The sequence below is a fragment of the Lichenostomus cassidix genome, chromosome 1Aa, assembly GCF_008360975.1.
Source record: "Lichenostomus cassidix isolate B80296 chromosome 1Aa, HeHo_3.0, whole genome shotgun sequence".
Taxonomy (NCBI): domain Eukaryota; kingdom Metazoa; phylum Chordata; class Aves; order Passeriformes; family Meliphagidae; genus Lichenostomus; species Lichenostomus cassidix.
In genome coordinates, this window is record NC_139480.1 from 2,227,999 (window position 1) to 2,244,092 (window position 16,094).

The 16,094-nt window shown below is 45.4% G+C and overlaps 1 protein-coding gene across 1 annotated transcript in view; it reads left to right on the plus strand.

Annotated features, from left to right (window-relative positions):
* CHCHD3 (coiled-coil-helix-coiled-coil-helix domain containing 3) overlaps positions 1-11,958 on the plus strand; it is a 124,737-nt gene extending 112,779 nt beyond the window's left edge. Inside the window, exons 7-8 of the mRNA XM_085081972.1 lie at positions 6,178-6,313; positions 11,293-11,958. Of these exons, the coding sequence (XP_084938098.1) occupies positions 6,178-6,313; positions 11,293-11,319 (163 nt within the window). The 3' untranslated portion in view covers positions 11,320-11,958. The remainder of the gene's footprint in view (positions 1-6,177; positions 6,314-11,292) is intronic.
* The last annotated feature ends 4,136 nt before the right edge of the window (positions 11,959-16,094 follow it).

A 16,094-nucleotide genomic window follows, 5' to 3' on the forward strand; every position in this document is an offset into this window, starting at 1 on the left:
TGTGGGAGAGGTGGATTTGTGCATTAATTCTGGTGTACTTTGTATTTTAAGGGGTTTTTTCTGCTTTTTTTTTCTCGGAGAGGAGGGGAATTTTATAAACAAATAGTGGTTTGGCGTAGTGAAAGTCAGTTTATGTGAATTTAAACCGAAGTATCCAAGCTAATTTTGTCTGTCAGGGTTGATGGGAATCTTTTCTGTATTTATGGTTTGCTCCTCAAGATATTTGGAATAGAAGCAGCACAGCAGTCAGAGCAGAGTGCCCTGAGCTTGCTGGGCAACAGCTGGGAGTGCATTTTTAAGGAATGTTGTAAAAATGAGGGAAGTGTGTGGTGATTCTGTTCTGCCTTCAAACAAGTGGGGCTTCCCTGAGCCAGATTTTGGTTGTGATCTCTTGATGGGCATCTCACACCTTGCTGTGTCATTAATGAGCTTTTGAACCCAAATGTGCTTTTGATGATCCCAATATCCTCTGACACTGAGTCCCAGCTTTTCACTGCTGCTGGTTGGGAAAGGTTTGGATTATTTTTATTCATTGGAAAACCTCTCTGCTGTAATCCATTGATAATTTCCTTCTGTAATTCATTGATAATTGAGATCCCTCTGTGGTCCTAAAGGACCTGAAGAATTCCTTTGGCAGCAAGGTCATCCAGCTGTGTGCAGTAAATAAATTCTTTAAATAGAAGAAATATTTATTTAAATAGAGCAAACATTTATTTACTGTGTGCAGTGAATAAATAAGTAAAACAACTCACAGAAATCGTTTCCACTTTGCTTTTCCAAGAGGCTGATCCAATACCCAACCAACATTCCATGTGTTTTACCAGGTGGGAAACACTCACTGGGTTAAAAATCCATCTCTCTCAGGGTCAGTAGGACTTTCTGCCAGCCATCCTTGTAAAACCAGGATTTGTCAACGTGCTGAACTTGCCTTGGTGCTCCCCACAGATAATTCAATGTCTCTCTTCATGCTCTGGGTGTGTGAATGTGCTGGAAGGTCTTCCCTCCCCTTCTCATTGCCATCCCTGAATTCCAAAGGGCAGAATGTTTGAAATGGATCTTTATTTGCTGTTGAGAAGGCTGAGTGAGAGGTGAGGTAAAGGAGAGGATGGCAAACATTTGCCTGTGATTTGTTGGGATTTTTAGGAGAAAAGATCTAAAACAACACAGGGAATATTTACACTGGACTTGGTCACGAGTTGCACAAAAGGTGGAGTAAATTGTATTCCAACCTTTAAATAATTTATTTAATATCACTCTGTAGATTTTACATCCTCAATTGCAGAGCACAAACCACCGAGATTCTCTTCCCTCATTTCATCAGAACTTCATCAGGAAAACTCTTCCTTTTACACCTTTTGGAGAAGTCACACTCAGCATTGGAGTGTAAATAAAATTTCAACTCTGCCGCGCTTGATCTTTTGCTGGCAGCACTTCCCACGCAGGGATGCTGAGGGCTCTGTGTGGGCACAGCCTGCTGAGGAGCTGCTTCCACCAGCACGTGGAGAAATTCAGCAATCAGATCTGAGTTATTCCTCCCAAATCGTTCGGAGAAGGACAGAACCGTTTGGTTTGTGCCTCGCGTGTTTTTCTCGACGCTCCTGCCAGTCATCACCTACTCCATGTGCGAAGGGAATCGTTAAAAATAGTGTAATAGCGAGAGTGAATTAATGGGAAAACTAAAAATAATGGTGCAGCAATGAGGACCTTCATTACCATATGCCCTTTTGTCTTTTATTCTCATTTTGCAACTATTTTCTGCGCTACAAACAAGTCCTGTGGCTTCCCTCAGCTGGGTTTCCTCAGTTGCTTTTTGGGTGAGGTGATGTTTAAAAAAGAAGAATCCTCTCCCCAGCGCTGTTTAGGGTGATGATGGAGAGCACAGAGCCTTGCTGCTGTTCCAGAGGTTGTTCACACTTCAGCTTGGAGCTTCCCCTCCCTCTGAGTCCCCTGAGCTGAGCTCACGTTTCTCTTTCACTGCCTCTTTATGAGAAATCCCTCCAGCGTGGCCTTTGCTGTCCATCTGCTCAGCTAAATCCATCTCTGCTCAGGATACCAGATTTATTTTATTTTTTTTCCTCCTGGCCAAAAGAAATGGGATCTTGCCCTGGCTGTGTGTGGTGAAAGCAGCGCTGCAGGTTCTTTCCTACCCCAAATTCCATCATCCCCTTTCATCCTGCAGTGGATTCCCCATCTGTGTTATCCCAGAAAAATCAGACATCTTCACTTTCCAAGCCCTCTGTATCCCATTTCTGCTTCCCTGCTATTTCCAGTTCCCAACTGAATTTCTCTCCAAAGTTTTGTGACTCCACCTTTTATCCTCACTCATTCTCTGTCCAAATTTCCCAGAGAAGCTGTGGCTGCCCCTGGATCCCTGGAATGTCCAAGGCCAGGCTGGACAGGGCTTGGAGCAACCTGGGACAGTGGAAGATGTCCCTGCCCATGGCAGGGGTGACACTGGATCATCTTTTAAGGTTTCTCCCAACCCAACTCATTCCATGATTCCATGAAATGCATTTTATTCTTTCTCAGAAGGAATTTCTGCTGGACACAGACAATGTTAATTGATTAAATTCCCACAAATCCCTCTGAAAACCCTCTTGGCTTGAAAAGACCTGGAAAACACTTAGGCTGTTAAACCCTTCATGGTTGCCCATCGTGAGGGTGTGGATGCCTCAGTTTCCTTTTATTTCATCATCTGTTTGCATCAGTTTTGTTCTTCCTTATCTTTGTGTTTATTCTGAGAAAACAAACCTTTCCTTTCCTTTCCTTTCCTTTCCTTTCCTTTCCTTTCCTTTCCTTTCCTTTCCTTTCCTTTCCTTTCCTTTCCTTTCCTTTCCTTTCCTTTCCTTTCCTTTCCTTTCCTTTCCTTTCCTTTCCTCTGTCTTTCAAGTGGCTCTTCTCCTCCATCAGTAGAACTAAATAAATCAGCTCAGAACATCATCTCCAACACCCCCTGTTCTGCACCTTTGGGGCTCAGGGGATCATGGTGATTTGTAGGGTTTTGTTTTCGAGATAAGAGTTCCCTGGACATCCCCATTTTGTGGTTTGGATGTGCTGAGCTGCTCTGGGGAGGAGGATTTGACCCTGAGAGCTGCAGGCTGGGCTGTTCCGTGCTGCTTGGAGCAGTCTGGGCTGTTTTATTTAGTCCTCCAGAAGCAGCCAAGGGTTACACAAATAAAATCAGCTGCCTTTGAGAGGTGTCAGCCCTTTAATGAGGAATTAAATGAAGCCCTGGGTACTCCTGCCCATCTCACGGCACTATTTTTATCTCCAACACCTCTTTTTTGTTGCTATTTTTTTCCCCCATATTTGATGACAATTGCCTCAAGTCCTGATCTGGGGGGGATTATTCCAGATACCTGCACAGCTGGAAACTCATCAGCCATTCTGATTCCCTCAGTGAGAGTGTCAGTTTTAGCAGGGAACTCGCAAAGCTCGCCGTGGTGATTTCAGATTTCCTCTTTAGTAGACATTTTGTTTGAATGCCATGAAGGGACTCCTCTCCCCCAGCCCCCAGGAGTACAATAAGCTATGCTCTTTGAGAGAGCCCAGATGAGTACAAAGTTGCCTTCATTAAATTTTCCTTTCATGCTCCGGCGTGGAATATTTCTTTTCAAGGCTCTGCCTCGTTTCCTTTTGTGTTTTCATCCTGTTACCTTTCTGAGGTTGTGATGCATCAGCTCGATGCAAAAGGTGGGTGCAGAGCTCCCTCGGAGCTTTATTCCAGCACAGAAAGATTATTCTGGCATGGGAGGAGCTTCAGGAGCAGCTGGAGAAGGAAAAGCAGATCAAGGAATTGCAAACTTAATGAAAACACTTCGTTCCTGGCGTGCCATGTGGCTCAGGCTGCTGCTAGTATTGACTTTGGCTGAGAAAAGCGTTTGAGATTTGGGGTGTGTTGGTTCTGTGCAGGAGTTGGTGAGTTGCACTGAATGTCAGCATTCCCTGCAATTCCTGCTGCACTGCCACAGTTTGAGTTTTTCCTTCAGTTTAGCTGTGAAATCCCTGAGCAGTTAAATGAATAAATACAATGTGGGACACAATCTTGTTTATTTTACATGGGCAGAGAGTGGTGGGACACGGGGCAAGGGATTTAAGGTGAAAGAGGGGAGATTTAGATGGGATCTTGGGAAGGAATTCCTGGCTGGGCTGGACTTTCCAGAGAAGCTGTGGCTGCCCCTGGATCCCTGGGATGTCCAAGGCCAGGCTGGACAGGGCTTGGAGCAAACTGGGACAGTGGAAGGTGTCCCTGGATAGCAGGGGTGGCACTGGATGGGCTTTAAGGTTCCTTGCCTTGGGACCTTGGCCATCCCAGGGATCCAGGGGCAGCCACAGCTTCTCTGGGAATTCCATCCCAGCCAGGAATTCCTAATTTCCAAGATGCAATCTCAGTATTAATTGATCTAATCATAGCAACTTCTCTGTTAGGGAGATACTTCATTCCCCTTTGGTGGAGTTTCCTTGCTGTTGATTATTTCCAACCATCCCAGAGTCCTGTGATCCATCACTGACAGAAATCAATGGAAAACCCTTCAGAGGAGTTCCCACAATGCAGGATGAAACCTCCTTTCCTGGATGGGATATCCTGCTTTATGGCCCTCCAACAATGCCAGGCAATAATTTCATTTAGTGCTTTCCCAAAAGTGCCAGCAGAGCATTAGGGGAGTGAAACAGAGCAGATCAATACAGAGACAGTGCTCACCTTCCGTGGATTCTTCCAAGAAAATTGAAGGAAGTGGCCTTGTTCCCATTGAGCTGCAGTGCCTGGAAGGACAAGGGTGAGAGCAGGATTTTAAAAATCCCCCCTGAAAAGTCAGAGTGTGAAAATGAGTCACTGAGGGGTAGGTGACAGCATTTCTCACAGTGCTCCCATATGGTTGGCCATGCATGGAATCCTTTGAAGCACTGAAATAAGGGATAATACCTGGATTTTGGGCACTGATGGCGTGGCTCTGGGAAAAAAAAGCAATCAAAAAGCTCTTTATCATGGGTTACAGAGTTCCCCTATTGAAACAGCTTTAAATACATTGACAGAATTTATGCAGCGAGGGCAGAGCAGCCCATTCCCTTCTCCCTTCACCTTTTTATACAAAGTCACTTTAAAATCACTGTGAATAAAGGCACAGCGAGGTTTACTGTGGGTATTTTTAGTTAATTCATGCACTTTTGTATTGGTTTATCAATTCACACCAGGGGTTTGGGCATTTTAAACGAGCTCTGGTATAGCTGGACCTAAATCCTCCCTGCTGGGAGACACCCACAGAGAACATTTGTGGTGCTTCTCCCCTTTCCTGTCCCAGTCCAGACTTTTCCATCCTCTCTCCGTGTGTTTGTGAGTTTTTTGGTGGTACATTGGGATGCCTCACATGCCTTTGAAGCGCGTGCTGATCTCAGCAGAGGGGGGATTAAGGGAAAATCCTCCTCCGCAAGCGCCGGCAGAAGTTTGAACTCGGAGATCATAAAGTGTGTAAGCACCTGGGACTGCATTTAGATTCTGGTTTAGATTTCACAGAGGCAGGGTAATGACTGGAAGGAGAAAGAGATGTTTAATATAGGTACATACTGTAAAATCAAGGTGACTTAACATTCCCTTTTTTTAGCACAATATCGTGAGTGGCTGTCAAGGAGTGAATTCCCCGGAGGAGCAGCGTTTGTGTTTCATGTTTCGTTTCCTTGCTGGAGGAAAAGAGATCTGCCTTGGCCAATCAGCCAAAAATGAGGAGATTTTGAATGAGAATGAGAATTTGAGATTATCAAAAAGAGAGTCAGAATCACAGAATGGGTTGAGTTGGGTTAGGTTGGGTTGGGACCTTAAGGATCATTTCATTCCACTATCCACATCTTCCACCATCCCAGGTTGCTCCAGCCTGGCCTTGGACACTTCCAGGGATCCAGGAGCAGCCACAGCTTCTCTGGGAATTCATTCCAGGGCCTCACCACCCTCCCAGCTAGGAATTCCTTCCTTTGGAAGTGTCCAAGGCCAGGTTGGACAGGGTTTGGAGCAGCCTGGCATAGTGGAAGATGTCCCTGCCGTGGCAGGGGGTAAAACAGGATTGTCTTTATGGTCCCTCCAACCCAAACCGATTCAATAATAATATTAAAAAAACAATACAATATTTTTGTCTTTCCTGAGGTGTTTTTCAAAGCAAACCCTGACACTTTTCTCTGTTCCCACAGGAGATATGAGGCCCACCCCATCTGTGGGGATCTGCAGGATAAAATCCTCCAGTGCTACCGGCAACACGCCCAGGAGACCCTGAGCTGCTCTGCCCTGGCCAGCCAGTACCTGCACTGTGTCAATCATGCCAAACAGGTGAGCTGCACCTATTCCCACTCAATCCTGATGGGATGAGGAGGAGAAGCTGATCTGATTATCCAATTAGTCCTCGTTCCGTGCCTGAGCATTTCCCAGCCCGTGTGTTCTCACAATCTCTGTGGAGACCACTTGGAGTTGATTGAGATGCTCAGGTTTCCATCTCCTCCCCTGGGAAGCTGTTGTTCAGTGCAGGAGATCTTGCTGTTGGCAGATGGTTCCTGTTTTCTGCTGTTTTAGCAGTGAAACAAAGGGGATTCAACTACCTGGGACTTTTTGCTGTAAATGTGGGAAATTCTTGGATGTCTCAAACTAGGCTGGTCACCAGTTGGAATTTGTGATTTCTTCTGTTTTGTGTTACCTAAAACTGCCCTCCTCTCTTCCAGTTTTTTAGGGCATTTGGTCACTGCAGACTAAAATCTTTATGCTATATTAGTGCAGCATGAAGGAAAATACAGTAATAAAAAAAAATCACTGAGTTAAAAGAGCTACATTCTCTCAATTTTCCTCTTTTTCCTCAGCTTGCATCTCTCAAAACACAGAGATGCAACGTTGACCTCAATTGTGTTCTCAAACAAACCGCTTGGAAACGTGCTCAGAGCCCGTGTGCAGGACGTGTAAAAAGTGCTTAAATCAGTCTGTTGATCTTGATTTCTGCTCAAATCTGTGAGTTAATATTTGAACACGTGAGGACACCCATTTTTCCTGTGACAGTGGAGACCTGGCGAGCACGTCTGCTGTTTGATCGCGGTAATCGTTTTCGCCGCGCTTAATTCTGCCCGCGTGGGAAAGCTGGGAGACGTTGGCTCTGATCATTCTGACCTTTTGCTGGAAAATGCTGCAGCCTTTGGTATTCCCGAAGTTCTGCTGGAATTAACCCTACCTGTGGCGCTGGGAGGAGGCAGTGCTGGTGTGGCTGGGCTGGAGTTGTTCCTCAGTCCCTGGCAGCTCCCTGTCCCCTCAAATTCACCTCCTTTCACACATCCTTTGTTGATATTTGTTGTCCCATCCCTGGCAGTGTCCAAGGCCAGGCTGGATGAGGTTTGGAGCACCCTGGGATGGTGGGAGGTGTTGTACTAGATGGACTTTAAGGTCTCTTCCAACCCAAACCCTTCTGTTATTCCATGATTTCTCCTCCTGCCCATTTTTGAGAGCATCCACCTCCTTTCCCTAAGGAAAAGTCCAGTGAATAACATTAGAATCACAGAATCGTTGAGGTTGGAAAAGATCCTTGAAACCATCCAGTCCAATTATTCCCCAGCACTACCAAAGCCACCACTGCCCCATGTCCCCAAGTGCCACCTCCATGGGGCTTTGAATTCCCCCCAGGAATGGGGACTCCACCCTGCCCTGGCTGGACAAGCCTTGCAGTGATGAAATTTTCCCCAATATCCAACCTAAAGCTCCCCTGGTGCAACTTGAAGCCATTTCCTCTTGTTACCCTATATTGGATTGTTCTGTAGTTTATTTCCCCACAGCCCTGCAGCAGCTGCAGCACTAATTTACTGTATTTGTAATTTTGTATTATTTTTTAAAGCAACTAAAAAAAAAAAAGGATTAATTACTCAGACATGTTTAAGCTCCAACTCGAGTTTGTATCTGATAGGGATTTCTTCAGAAGACTCTGATGAGGATGAATTAATTCATGTTCAGAAGGTGCAGGAAAAGGAAATTGCATAAATATGAGCATTAGGTTTTTGAACCCTTTTAAACACCTTTTTTTTCTGTTGAAGATCTTCATCCAAGCCTGTCAAGTAGTTAAAAGTGTTTCCTAAATGTTTCTTATTCTGTTTCACACATGCTTCAAGATGAGAATTCAGAGAGGTTTCTCTCATGATAACAGAGAAGGAGAAGCCTTTCATGATGGGAATATTTGCAAGCAGGAGCAATTGTTTTTCATAATGAACACCAATCCTCCCTGGCCCATCCTCCACCGGGCTGCAGCTGTAATTGTAATTATTTTTACTCACTGTTTGCCCACAAGTCCACACAGTCACTTTGAAATAATTCCTAAACGCTGTTATAAAATAACTTCAAAATTACCTTCTCCCTGCGCTTGGTTGGGAGCCAGAGGAAGGGGGATAAATGGCAGGTTCAGAAATGAAAAAGTTAACTGACACAGCCTACAAGAAACAAAGGAAGAAGAGAATTTGCTAGAGGGAATAGAGCAAGATATTGAAAACCAAATAAGTGAACTAATCCGATTTCCTGGCGGTGAGTCTGGGCACTTGTGCTCGGGCTGAGCACACTCTGTGCTTTTCATAAATTGAATTTATTGACTCCTCTTTCTTTCCTATCTTGCTTATAATTATCTCCCCCTCTCTTCTGTGTGCTCCTTATTTCTCATCCTGTCTGTAATCTCATGTCTCTATCTGTCCTTTTCTCCCCTCCTTAGAAAAGCCCAGAGAGTTGTTAATTCAGAGGGGTTTGACACGTTGGTGTATCTTCCCTTGAAATCTCTTCCCAAAGTCAGGAGAAGCTGGGGAGATAAATTAAACTCTCTTTATTAATGTTTGCATTTTATTATAATGATAATGCCAGTAATGGAGAGGAAACTTAACCTAATGGAGCCATTAAGGGGAAGATACTGGGGTTGTGTGTGGTATTTATTTGTGCTGCCAGTTCTGAATTAACTCCAGCCAGACCATCCCTGGCTTTTTATTCCTTTATCCTCATCTTCCAGCCATGGATATGGATAATAGCTGTTAAAATATAAATTTGGGGTTTTTTTTTCAGTTTTGTCCCCCACCCTGGGCTACAAGAAGTTCTGATTCTTACATAAAAACACAACTAGTCCATGTTTTAATGAATCTGTGAAATAGTTTCCTATTAAACCACTGAATTCCAGAAGGATCCAGCTCTCTGCAGGCAGGTGAGATTTAAAAGTGCTTCAAAGGACAATACCAGCTGCTGCTGCTGCCTGACAGCCTGGCCACAAAACCTTATCCTTCAGCCTTTTAAGTATTTAAATTTGTTGGATCAAGTGCTCCTTAATTATGCATCCTAATCAGAATAAAACCAGGATTTTTGCCTGGTCCTCTAGTATTTTTCCTTGATACCAATTGCCAGTCTAAGAGAAAAATAGTGGAATTTGTGTGTGTGGAAAGACTGAACTGAAATGAGACAAAAAGGCCTTGACAGTGAACACTGTGCTCACTGAATGGATTTTGTTATGTAAAAACACAAGGAAAATATTTTGAACACATTAATTTATTAGCTGATGTTAAAAGTCAAGCCAGTAAAAAACATTCAAACCCCCCAAAATGTATAGAAAACCAAAGCAACATCCCTGTTTATCTGAAGGGGAAATAATTTTGTGGGCAGAAATATGGATATGATGGAAAAACACCTGTGATTTCTTTCCTTAGGACACTGAATAAAAAGAGCCCATTTTTTCTCAGATCCTTTGGGAATTTCCTACTTAAGTTGTGCAGTGTTCAATTGACACAAAGTTAATATTCAGCCCAGGGATGGCTTGGAATGAGTCTGTAATTCCAGTGCAAAAAGAATTTTCCAGGTAGAGGAGTCTCCCTCAGTTTGACAGAAATCTCCATGGATCTGAGACTGGAAGTTTGGGTAACTGATGGAAATTCCCAGATTTTTGTTTGGAAATCTGTACAACTGACTCCTTTAATTCCATCAGCCTCTTCTCCTCCTCTGTGGATCCTGGAGGACTTTGAGGTCACCAGGACCTTCACCATCTGTTCATGTGGACACTGTCCTGCTCCTTAAAAAATCCTGAAATTGTTAATCATGGAAAAGACCTCCAGGATCATCGAGTCCAACCATTCCCAGCCCTGCCAAGGCCACCACTGCCCCATGTCCCCAAGTGCCACATCCACATGGCTTTAAATCCCTCCAGGGATGAGGACTCCACCCCTGCCCTGGGCAATCCTTTTGGGAAAAACATTTTTCCTAAAATCCAACCTAAGTGCACCTCTTGAGCCTTGCAGGAACTGGATGGAATAGCACCAGGTTTATTAACCAGGTTATTTTTAGGAATAATGTGAGAATTTGGTTGAAGCCAAACCTGGCATGGTTTTAATTCCCTACATTGTTAATTTTCCCTGATTTCCATGATTGTGACAATGCAGTCCAAGGTGTGTAGTGTTGCTCAGACACCTGAATCAGCTGTTTGGAGGTCACCTGTAAGATTTCAAGGTTTAAATTTGGGTTTGTTCCTGACATAAAGCCTCAAAGTTATCTAATCCCTTCTTACTGTTTCTTGCAAAGAGACTCGTAAATACTCCTTACTCGTTTTATGGATTTTTCAGGCAGCAGCAGTGGTTTGGGTTTGAAAGGACCTTAAAGATCATCTCATTCCAGCCACTGTCCTGGGCAATGACACCTTCCACTATCCCAGGGTGCTCCAAGCCCTGTCCAGCCTGGCTTGGAACATTTCCAGAGTCAGGAAATTTGGTCTTGTGAATGAATTAGAAGAATTTTAATTCCTTTCCAACCCAGACCATTCCATGATCTGTGGTTCTGTAATGAAGCCCAAGATGAGTTCAACACATTCAGACTGTTGGGGTTTGGGTTTTGCCTCAGAACCCAGGAAGGAGCCAGGTGAGGGAGATACTCAGTGTTGGATATTTTCAGGATATTTTCCCTCAAGAGTGTAACTGCTGGGAATGGAGTTTATCTTATTGCAGGGTCAGATGTTTTAATTTCCTTTAATAGCCGTGGCAATAAAGCCATGATAGCACAAGGGGGGATGAAAATTCATCATTCCTGAGACTCTTCAGGCCTCCAAACCACTGCCTTGTTGAGTCCTCAGGGAGCTCCATTCTGCCTCTGTGACTTGTCTCTGTCACAACGTGTTTATCAACAATGTCTCCTGCTCTATATTTTTATTTTTAAAATTGCAAGTCCTGGGAAGGAATTGTAGCCAAACTTCAAGGAGTGTCTGGAATAACTTGGAGTCACTGAAATCTGTGTTTCTCCCTCTCTCTCTCCCTCCCCTCTGATGGATTTTGCAGCAGAGAATGCTTGGGCGAGGAGGATAAAGGCATCGTCCAAATCAAGCACAAGACCATCAACTAATTTCAGCAGAAGAGCTTTTTTTTTCTCCCCGACAACGATCCAGCAGGGCAGCCCAATAAAGAGAAGCAGTGGAGGAGCCTTTTGAAGAGCAGCATCATCACAGCTCAATCAGCTCCAAAAGCCAAGACCTGGATCTTATTCCATCAGAGCTCGCCCGGCCGAGGCCACTGTTCCGCCTTATCAAAGCCCACTTATTGGTGATTGAAGGAAGGAAAAGAAAAGAACCTTTGGCTGACCTCAGGCAGGGGGAAAATATCCTTCAAATGCTGCTATTTCGCTGTAGAATCTCCTCAGAAATTCAGTCAGAGGCGCGGGGGGTTAACCCTTGCCGTGCCGGGATGTGGGAGCATCCTGCTCCCCGAGTCAGAGTTCTCCTCGCAGTGTGGAATTGCAAATTGTGCTTTAACTTATTGCCCAAATTCCCTGACTTAATGAAGTCTCTCCCTGCAGGCCTTCTGCTGGAATGGTGTTCACAATCCAACACTTTGGGGGTGCCATGGCCTTTATCTAGTGGGATGGTTCTGTTGTGCTCCTCGCCCGTATCAAGTCCTGACGAAAATGCCTCGCTCTGTACCAACAATAAATCTATTTTATGCACAAGATTGATGCTGCAGTCTGTCTCCCTTCCCACTCCTCGGGGGCGGATGGTGTTCCCTCTGCTGTGTCAATCATGCTCTCCCAGCAGATGTTGTTGCTGAAGCTTTCAAGCGCAGACTTTTATGCATAACCAGCCCTGGTGTCAGAACGGGGCTTGGATTGAGCTGTTTTCCATCACAGCCCCCTAAAAGGATCCCACGTGATGGGAGTGTTGTGATTTATCCTCCACCACTTCCCTTCCTGCAGGATCCTTGTGAATGGAGCATCACAGGCTCTCGTTGCTGTGGTTTCCCCATCCCTGGCAGTGTCCAAGGTCACACTGGGCAGGGCTTGGAGCAACCTGGGATAGGGGAAAGTGTCCCTGCCCATGGCTGGGATTGGAATTAGATAATCATTAAGTTTTCTTCCAACCCAAACCATTCTGGGATCTTACAAAAGGGCAGAAATCCCCCAAAATCTCCAAACCAGCTTTGTGCCAGCACCCAGTCTCCTTTTAACTCTTTTCATTCAGGTATATCTGCCACATTCCTTGTCCCAAGCAATCTCAAAAGGAGCTTTTTCCACAATAGTGGAAGTAATGATGTCAAATGAGCAGCCTTCTGCTGTTTATTTACCTGTTCTCCCCTCTAATTGGCTGTGCTTGAACCTCATCCTCGTGAACAACTGTGAGTGCACCTGTGGATCTCATTCATTATTCATGCAAAATACTACCAGTGACTTCCCTAATTATCAAGATGCTTTGTGAGCACCGTTTAATTAAGGATTATTTTTTTATTACACTACCCAAAGAAGCTGGGATTTTTAAAATTTTTTTTTACAACTGCAGTGTTGGTGGGAGGGGAAGATCCTGGAGTTCAACATCAGGTGCCAGGTAAACTGCTGGGGAGGAATAACAGGGACAAAAGCACCATGTTTACATGGTGCCTTGCTGTAGTGTTTACAAATCAGCTAACTCACAAATCCTTCTCTCTAATGTTCTCCTTTGTAACAGAGAGCCAAGAAGTTGGCAGATCCAGCCTTGCCAGACTCAGAATTGGCAGCAAAACGCAGCACAGAGGAAAAGCAGACGTTTTTCAGGCCAGATGATGCTGTAAAATCAGGGGAAGAGCTGTGTCGGGAAGGAAGGTCTCTGTTAGTGCCAAATGTTTATTGGTTTCCCATCCTGACAGCCTTGAGCAATGGGAGTCAGCCTTGCCTGCTTTGTTCCAACTGTGTTTGAGGTGTTGTGTTCTTTAAACATCTTCTGTGGCATCCCTGGTGGCATCTGCAGCCTGTGGGGCTTGGGGGAGGCTGCTGGCAGCCAGCAGGGGAGGACTTTAGAGCTGTCTGTGGTGTGGGGTTATTAGAGCTGTCCATGGTGTGGGTTTTAGAATTGTCCGTGGTGTGGACATTAGAACTGTCCACGGTGGGGACATTAGAGCTGTCCATGGTGTGGGGTTTAGAATTGTCCATGGTGTGGGGTTTAGAGCTGTCCATAGTGTGAGCTTTAAATTTGTCCCTGGTGTGGACTTAAGAATTGTCCATGGTGTGAATTTTAGAACTTTCCATGGTCTGGACTTTAGTGTTGTCCCTGGTGTGTGGTGTAGAGCTGTCCATGGTGTGGACTCTAGAACATTCCATGGTCTGGACTTTAGAAGTGTCCATGGTGAGGACTTTGGAGCCGTCCATGGTGTGGACATTACAAGTGTCCATTTGTGGGCTTTAAATCTGTCCCTGGTGTGGACTTAAGAATTGTCCATGGTGTGAACTTTAGAACTTTCCATGATTTGGACTTTAAATCTGTCCCTGGTGTGGACTTTAGAACTGTCCATGGTGTGGGCTTTAAATCTGTCCCTGGTGTGGACTTTCAAACTGTCCATGGGGAGGATTTTAAATCTGTCTGTGGTGTAGAATTTAGAACTGTCCATGTGAGGACTTTGGAGCTGTCTATGGTGTGGCACTGAGAGCTGTCCATGGTGAGGACTTTAAATCTGTCCATGGTATAGATTTTAAAGTTGTCCCTAGTGTGGACTTTTAAACTATCCATGGTGTGGACATTAGAACTTTCCCTGGTGTGGATTTTAAAACTTTCCATGGTGAGCACTTTAGAATCATCCCTGGTGTGGACTTTAGAACTGTCCATGCTGTGGACTTTAGAACTTTTCATGGTCTGGACTTTCAAACTGTCCCTAGTGTGGACTTTAGAGCTGTCCATGGTGTGGACTTCAGAACTTTCCATGTTGCAGACAATCTTTGCCTTTAAAGTAGAGCAGCAGTTCTGAATACTTCTGGAATGATCTTCATTTCACCACCTCCCTGCTTTGGCCACCTCAGCTGTTGTGTACCTGCATCCCCATCCTTCTGGAGGTGTTGGATTTCTTCCTTCTTCCCACTTCCTGCCGTGGGTGCTGAAATCTTAAAATCTTGGAAGTTTCCTGGTGTTTTTCAGTATGGAAAACCTATGGAGAGGTTTCCCTTTTATTTATGATTCTGTGACCTTTTTTAGCACCTACGGATCCCAAACCAACACCAGCTGTTGGTGCTGCTGGGACAGAGCAAAGCCACCTTCCTTCACAAGCAGCAGGGACAGAGAGAGGGATGGAGTGACAAGATTTTTATCCAAGGTGTCAAATGTCATTTGCAGGACCCAGAAATCATTGTTTATCCTGTTCCAGGTGACATTGCAGCTCCCTGCCCCTGGTCAGTCCTGTTCCACCGGGAGCTGAGTGCTGCCAGGTAAAAGCAGACAAGGATTTCGATTTGGAGGAAAACAGCTGCAGATGGGAATTTTGTGACCTGGTCAGTCCATGATTTATGAAGTTTTGTGTTGAGCTATCCCATTTTGGTTGAACACACAAAAGAGAGGATGTGGAAGGAGAGAGGTGAGGCAGCTTGGGGAGGTGATGCTCCTGCTGGCTTTGCTGGGTGAGCACCCTGCTGGTTTCAGCTCTGTCACCTCCCTGGTTGCCATCAAAAGTGTCAAACAGGGCCTGGGGACATCTTGGGTTTGATTCTCAGCGTTCAGCAGCCCTGGAACTACAGCAGCACCTGGGAACAGGGAATAGGAAGAGGACCTGAGTTTGGCTGTGCTGTGAGGATGACCTGGGGTTTGAGTCATTGAGGGATGCAGCAGAATTCCCCTAAAACAGGGGCACAGAGCCAGGGCTCCTCTGCAAGCATGTCAGCTCCATGTGAACAAAGACACTGGGTAATTAGAGAGGTAATTAGTTTGGTAATTACTAAGGTAATTAGTTTGATTCCCTCTCAAGCCAGTAACTGCTGGGAAGTGCTGGAGGGAGCACCTTGAGGTTAACCCTTCACCCCCTGCATGGGGAGCTGCAGCTGAAGCTTTCATCCCATTGGTGAAAATGGGGTGGTTGGGAGGGAAAATAACCCTAAAAATCCAGCTTGGCAGAGGTCTTGTGCCCAAAAACTTTTGGGCCACCTTGTGATGACATCCCAAAGTGCTTCTGCCATAGTCAGGGTAGGAGTGAAGGCAGATCACCCAGCAGTGCTGTGTTTATTACAATATTTTATTTTCCTTAAAGAAGCTGGGGACACCTTTTGGGTGGGGACACTTCCTGGGAGCAGTTTGAAAGTTTCCCCGTGGCATTGCTGAGGTTGATCCCCTGCTCCTTGCATTGGATTCCTCACATCCCTTCACCCCTGGGCTGCTGGGGTTCAGCACAGGCACCTCATGGAATCCCAGAATGGTTTGGGATGGAAGAGATCATCTCATCCCAACCTCCTGCCATGGCAGGGACAGTTTCCACTGTCCCACATTGCTCCCACAGGGATAATTTCCACTGTCCCACATTGCTCCCACAGGGACAATTTCCACTGTCCCACATTGCTCCAAGCTCCATCCAGCCTGGCCTTGGAGCCATTTCCAGTTTGGGGTGCAGATCAGCACCCTGAGGGCAGTTTTTTCTGCCTGTATAATACAAACCCACAGGTATTTTCTGGCCACCCTACCCAGGAAAACCATCCCTCCTTCCCTGACAGTCCTGTGGGTGGCCAGGGCAGTGCAGCTGTCCCTGTGACCCCAAAATGAGGCTCAAACTGCAAGTTTGATTCTCAGACTTCTAGGAAGTGCCTTGGAGCAGCAGGAAGTGGATCTAATTCCCAATAAAAACTGCAAGCTAAGCATGTTCTTCCTCAC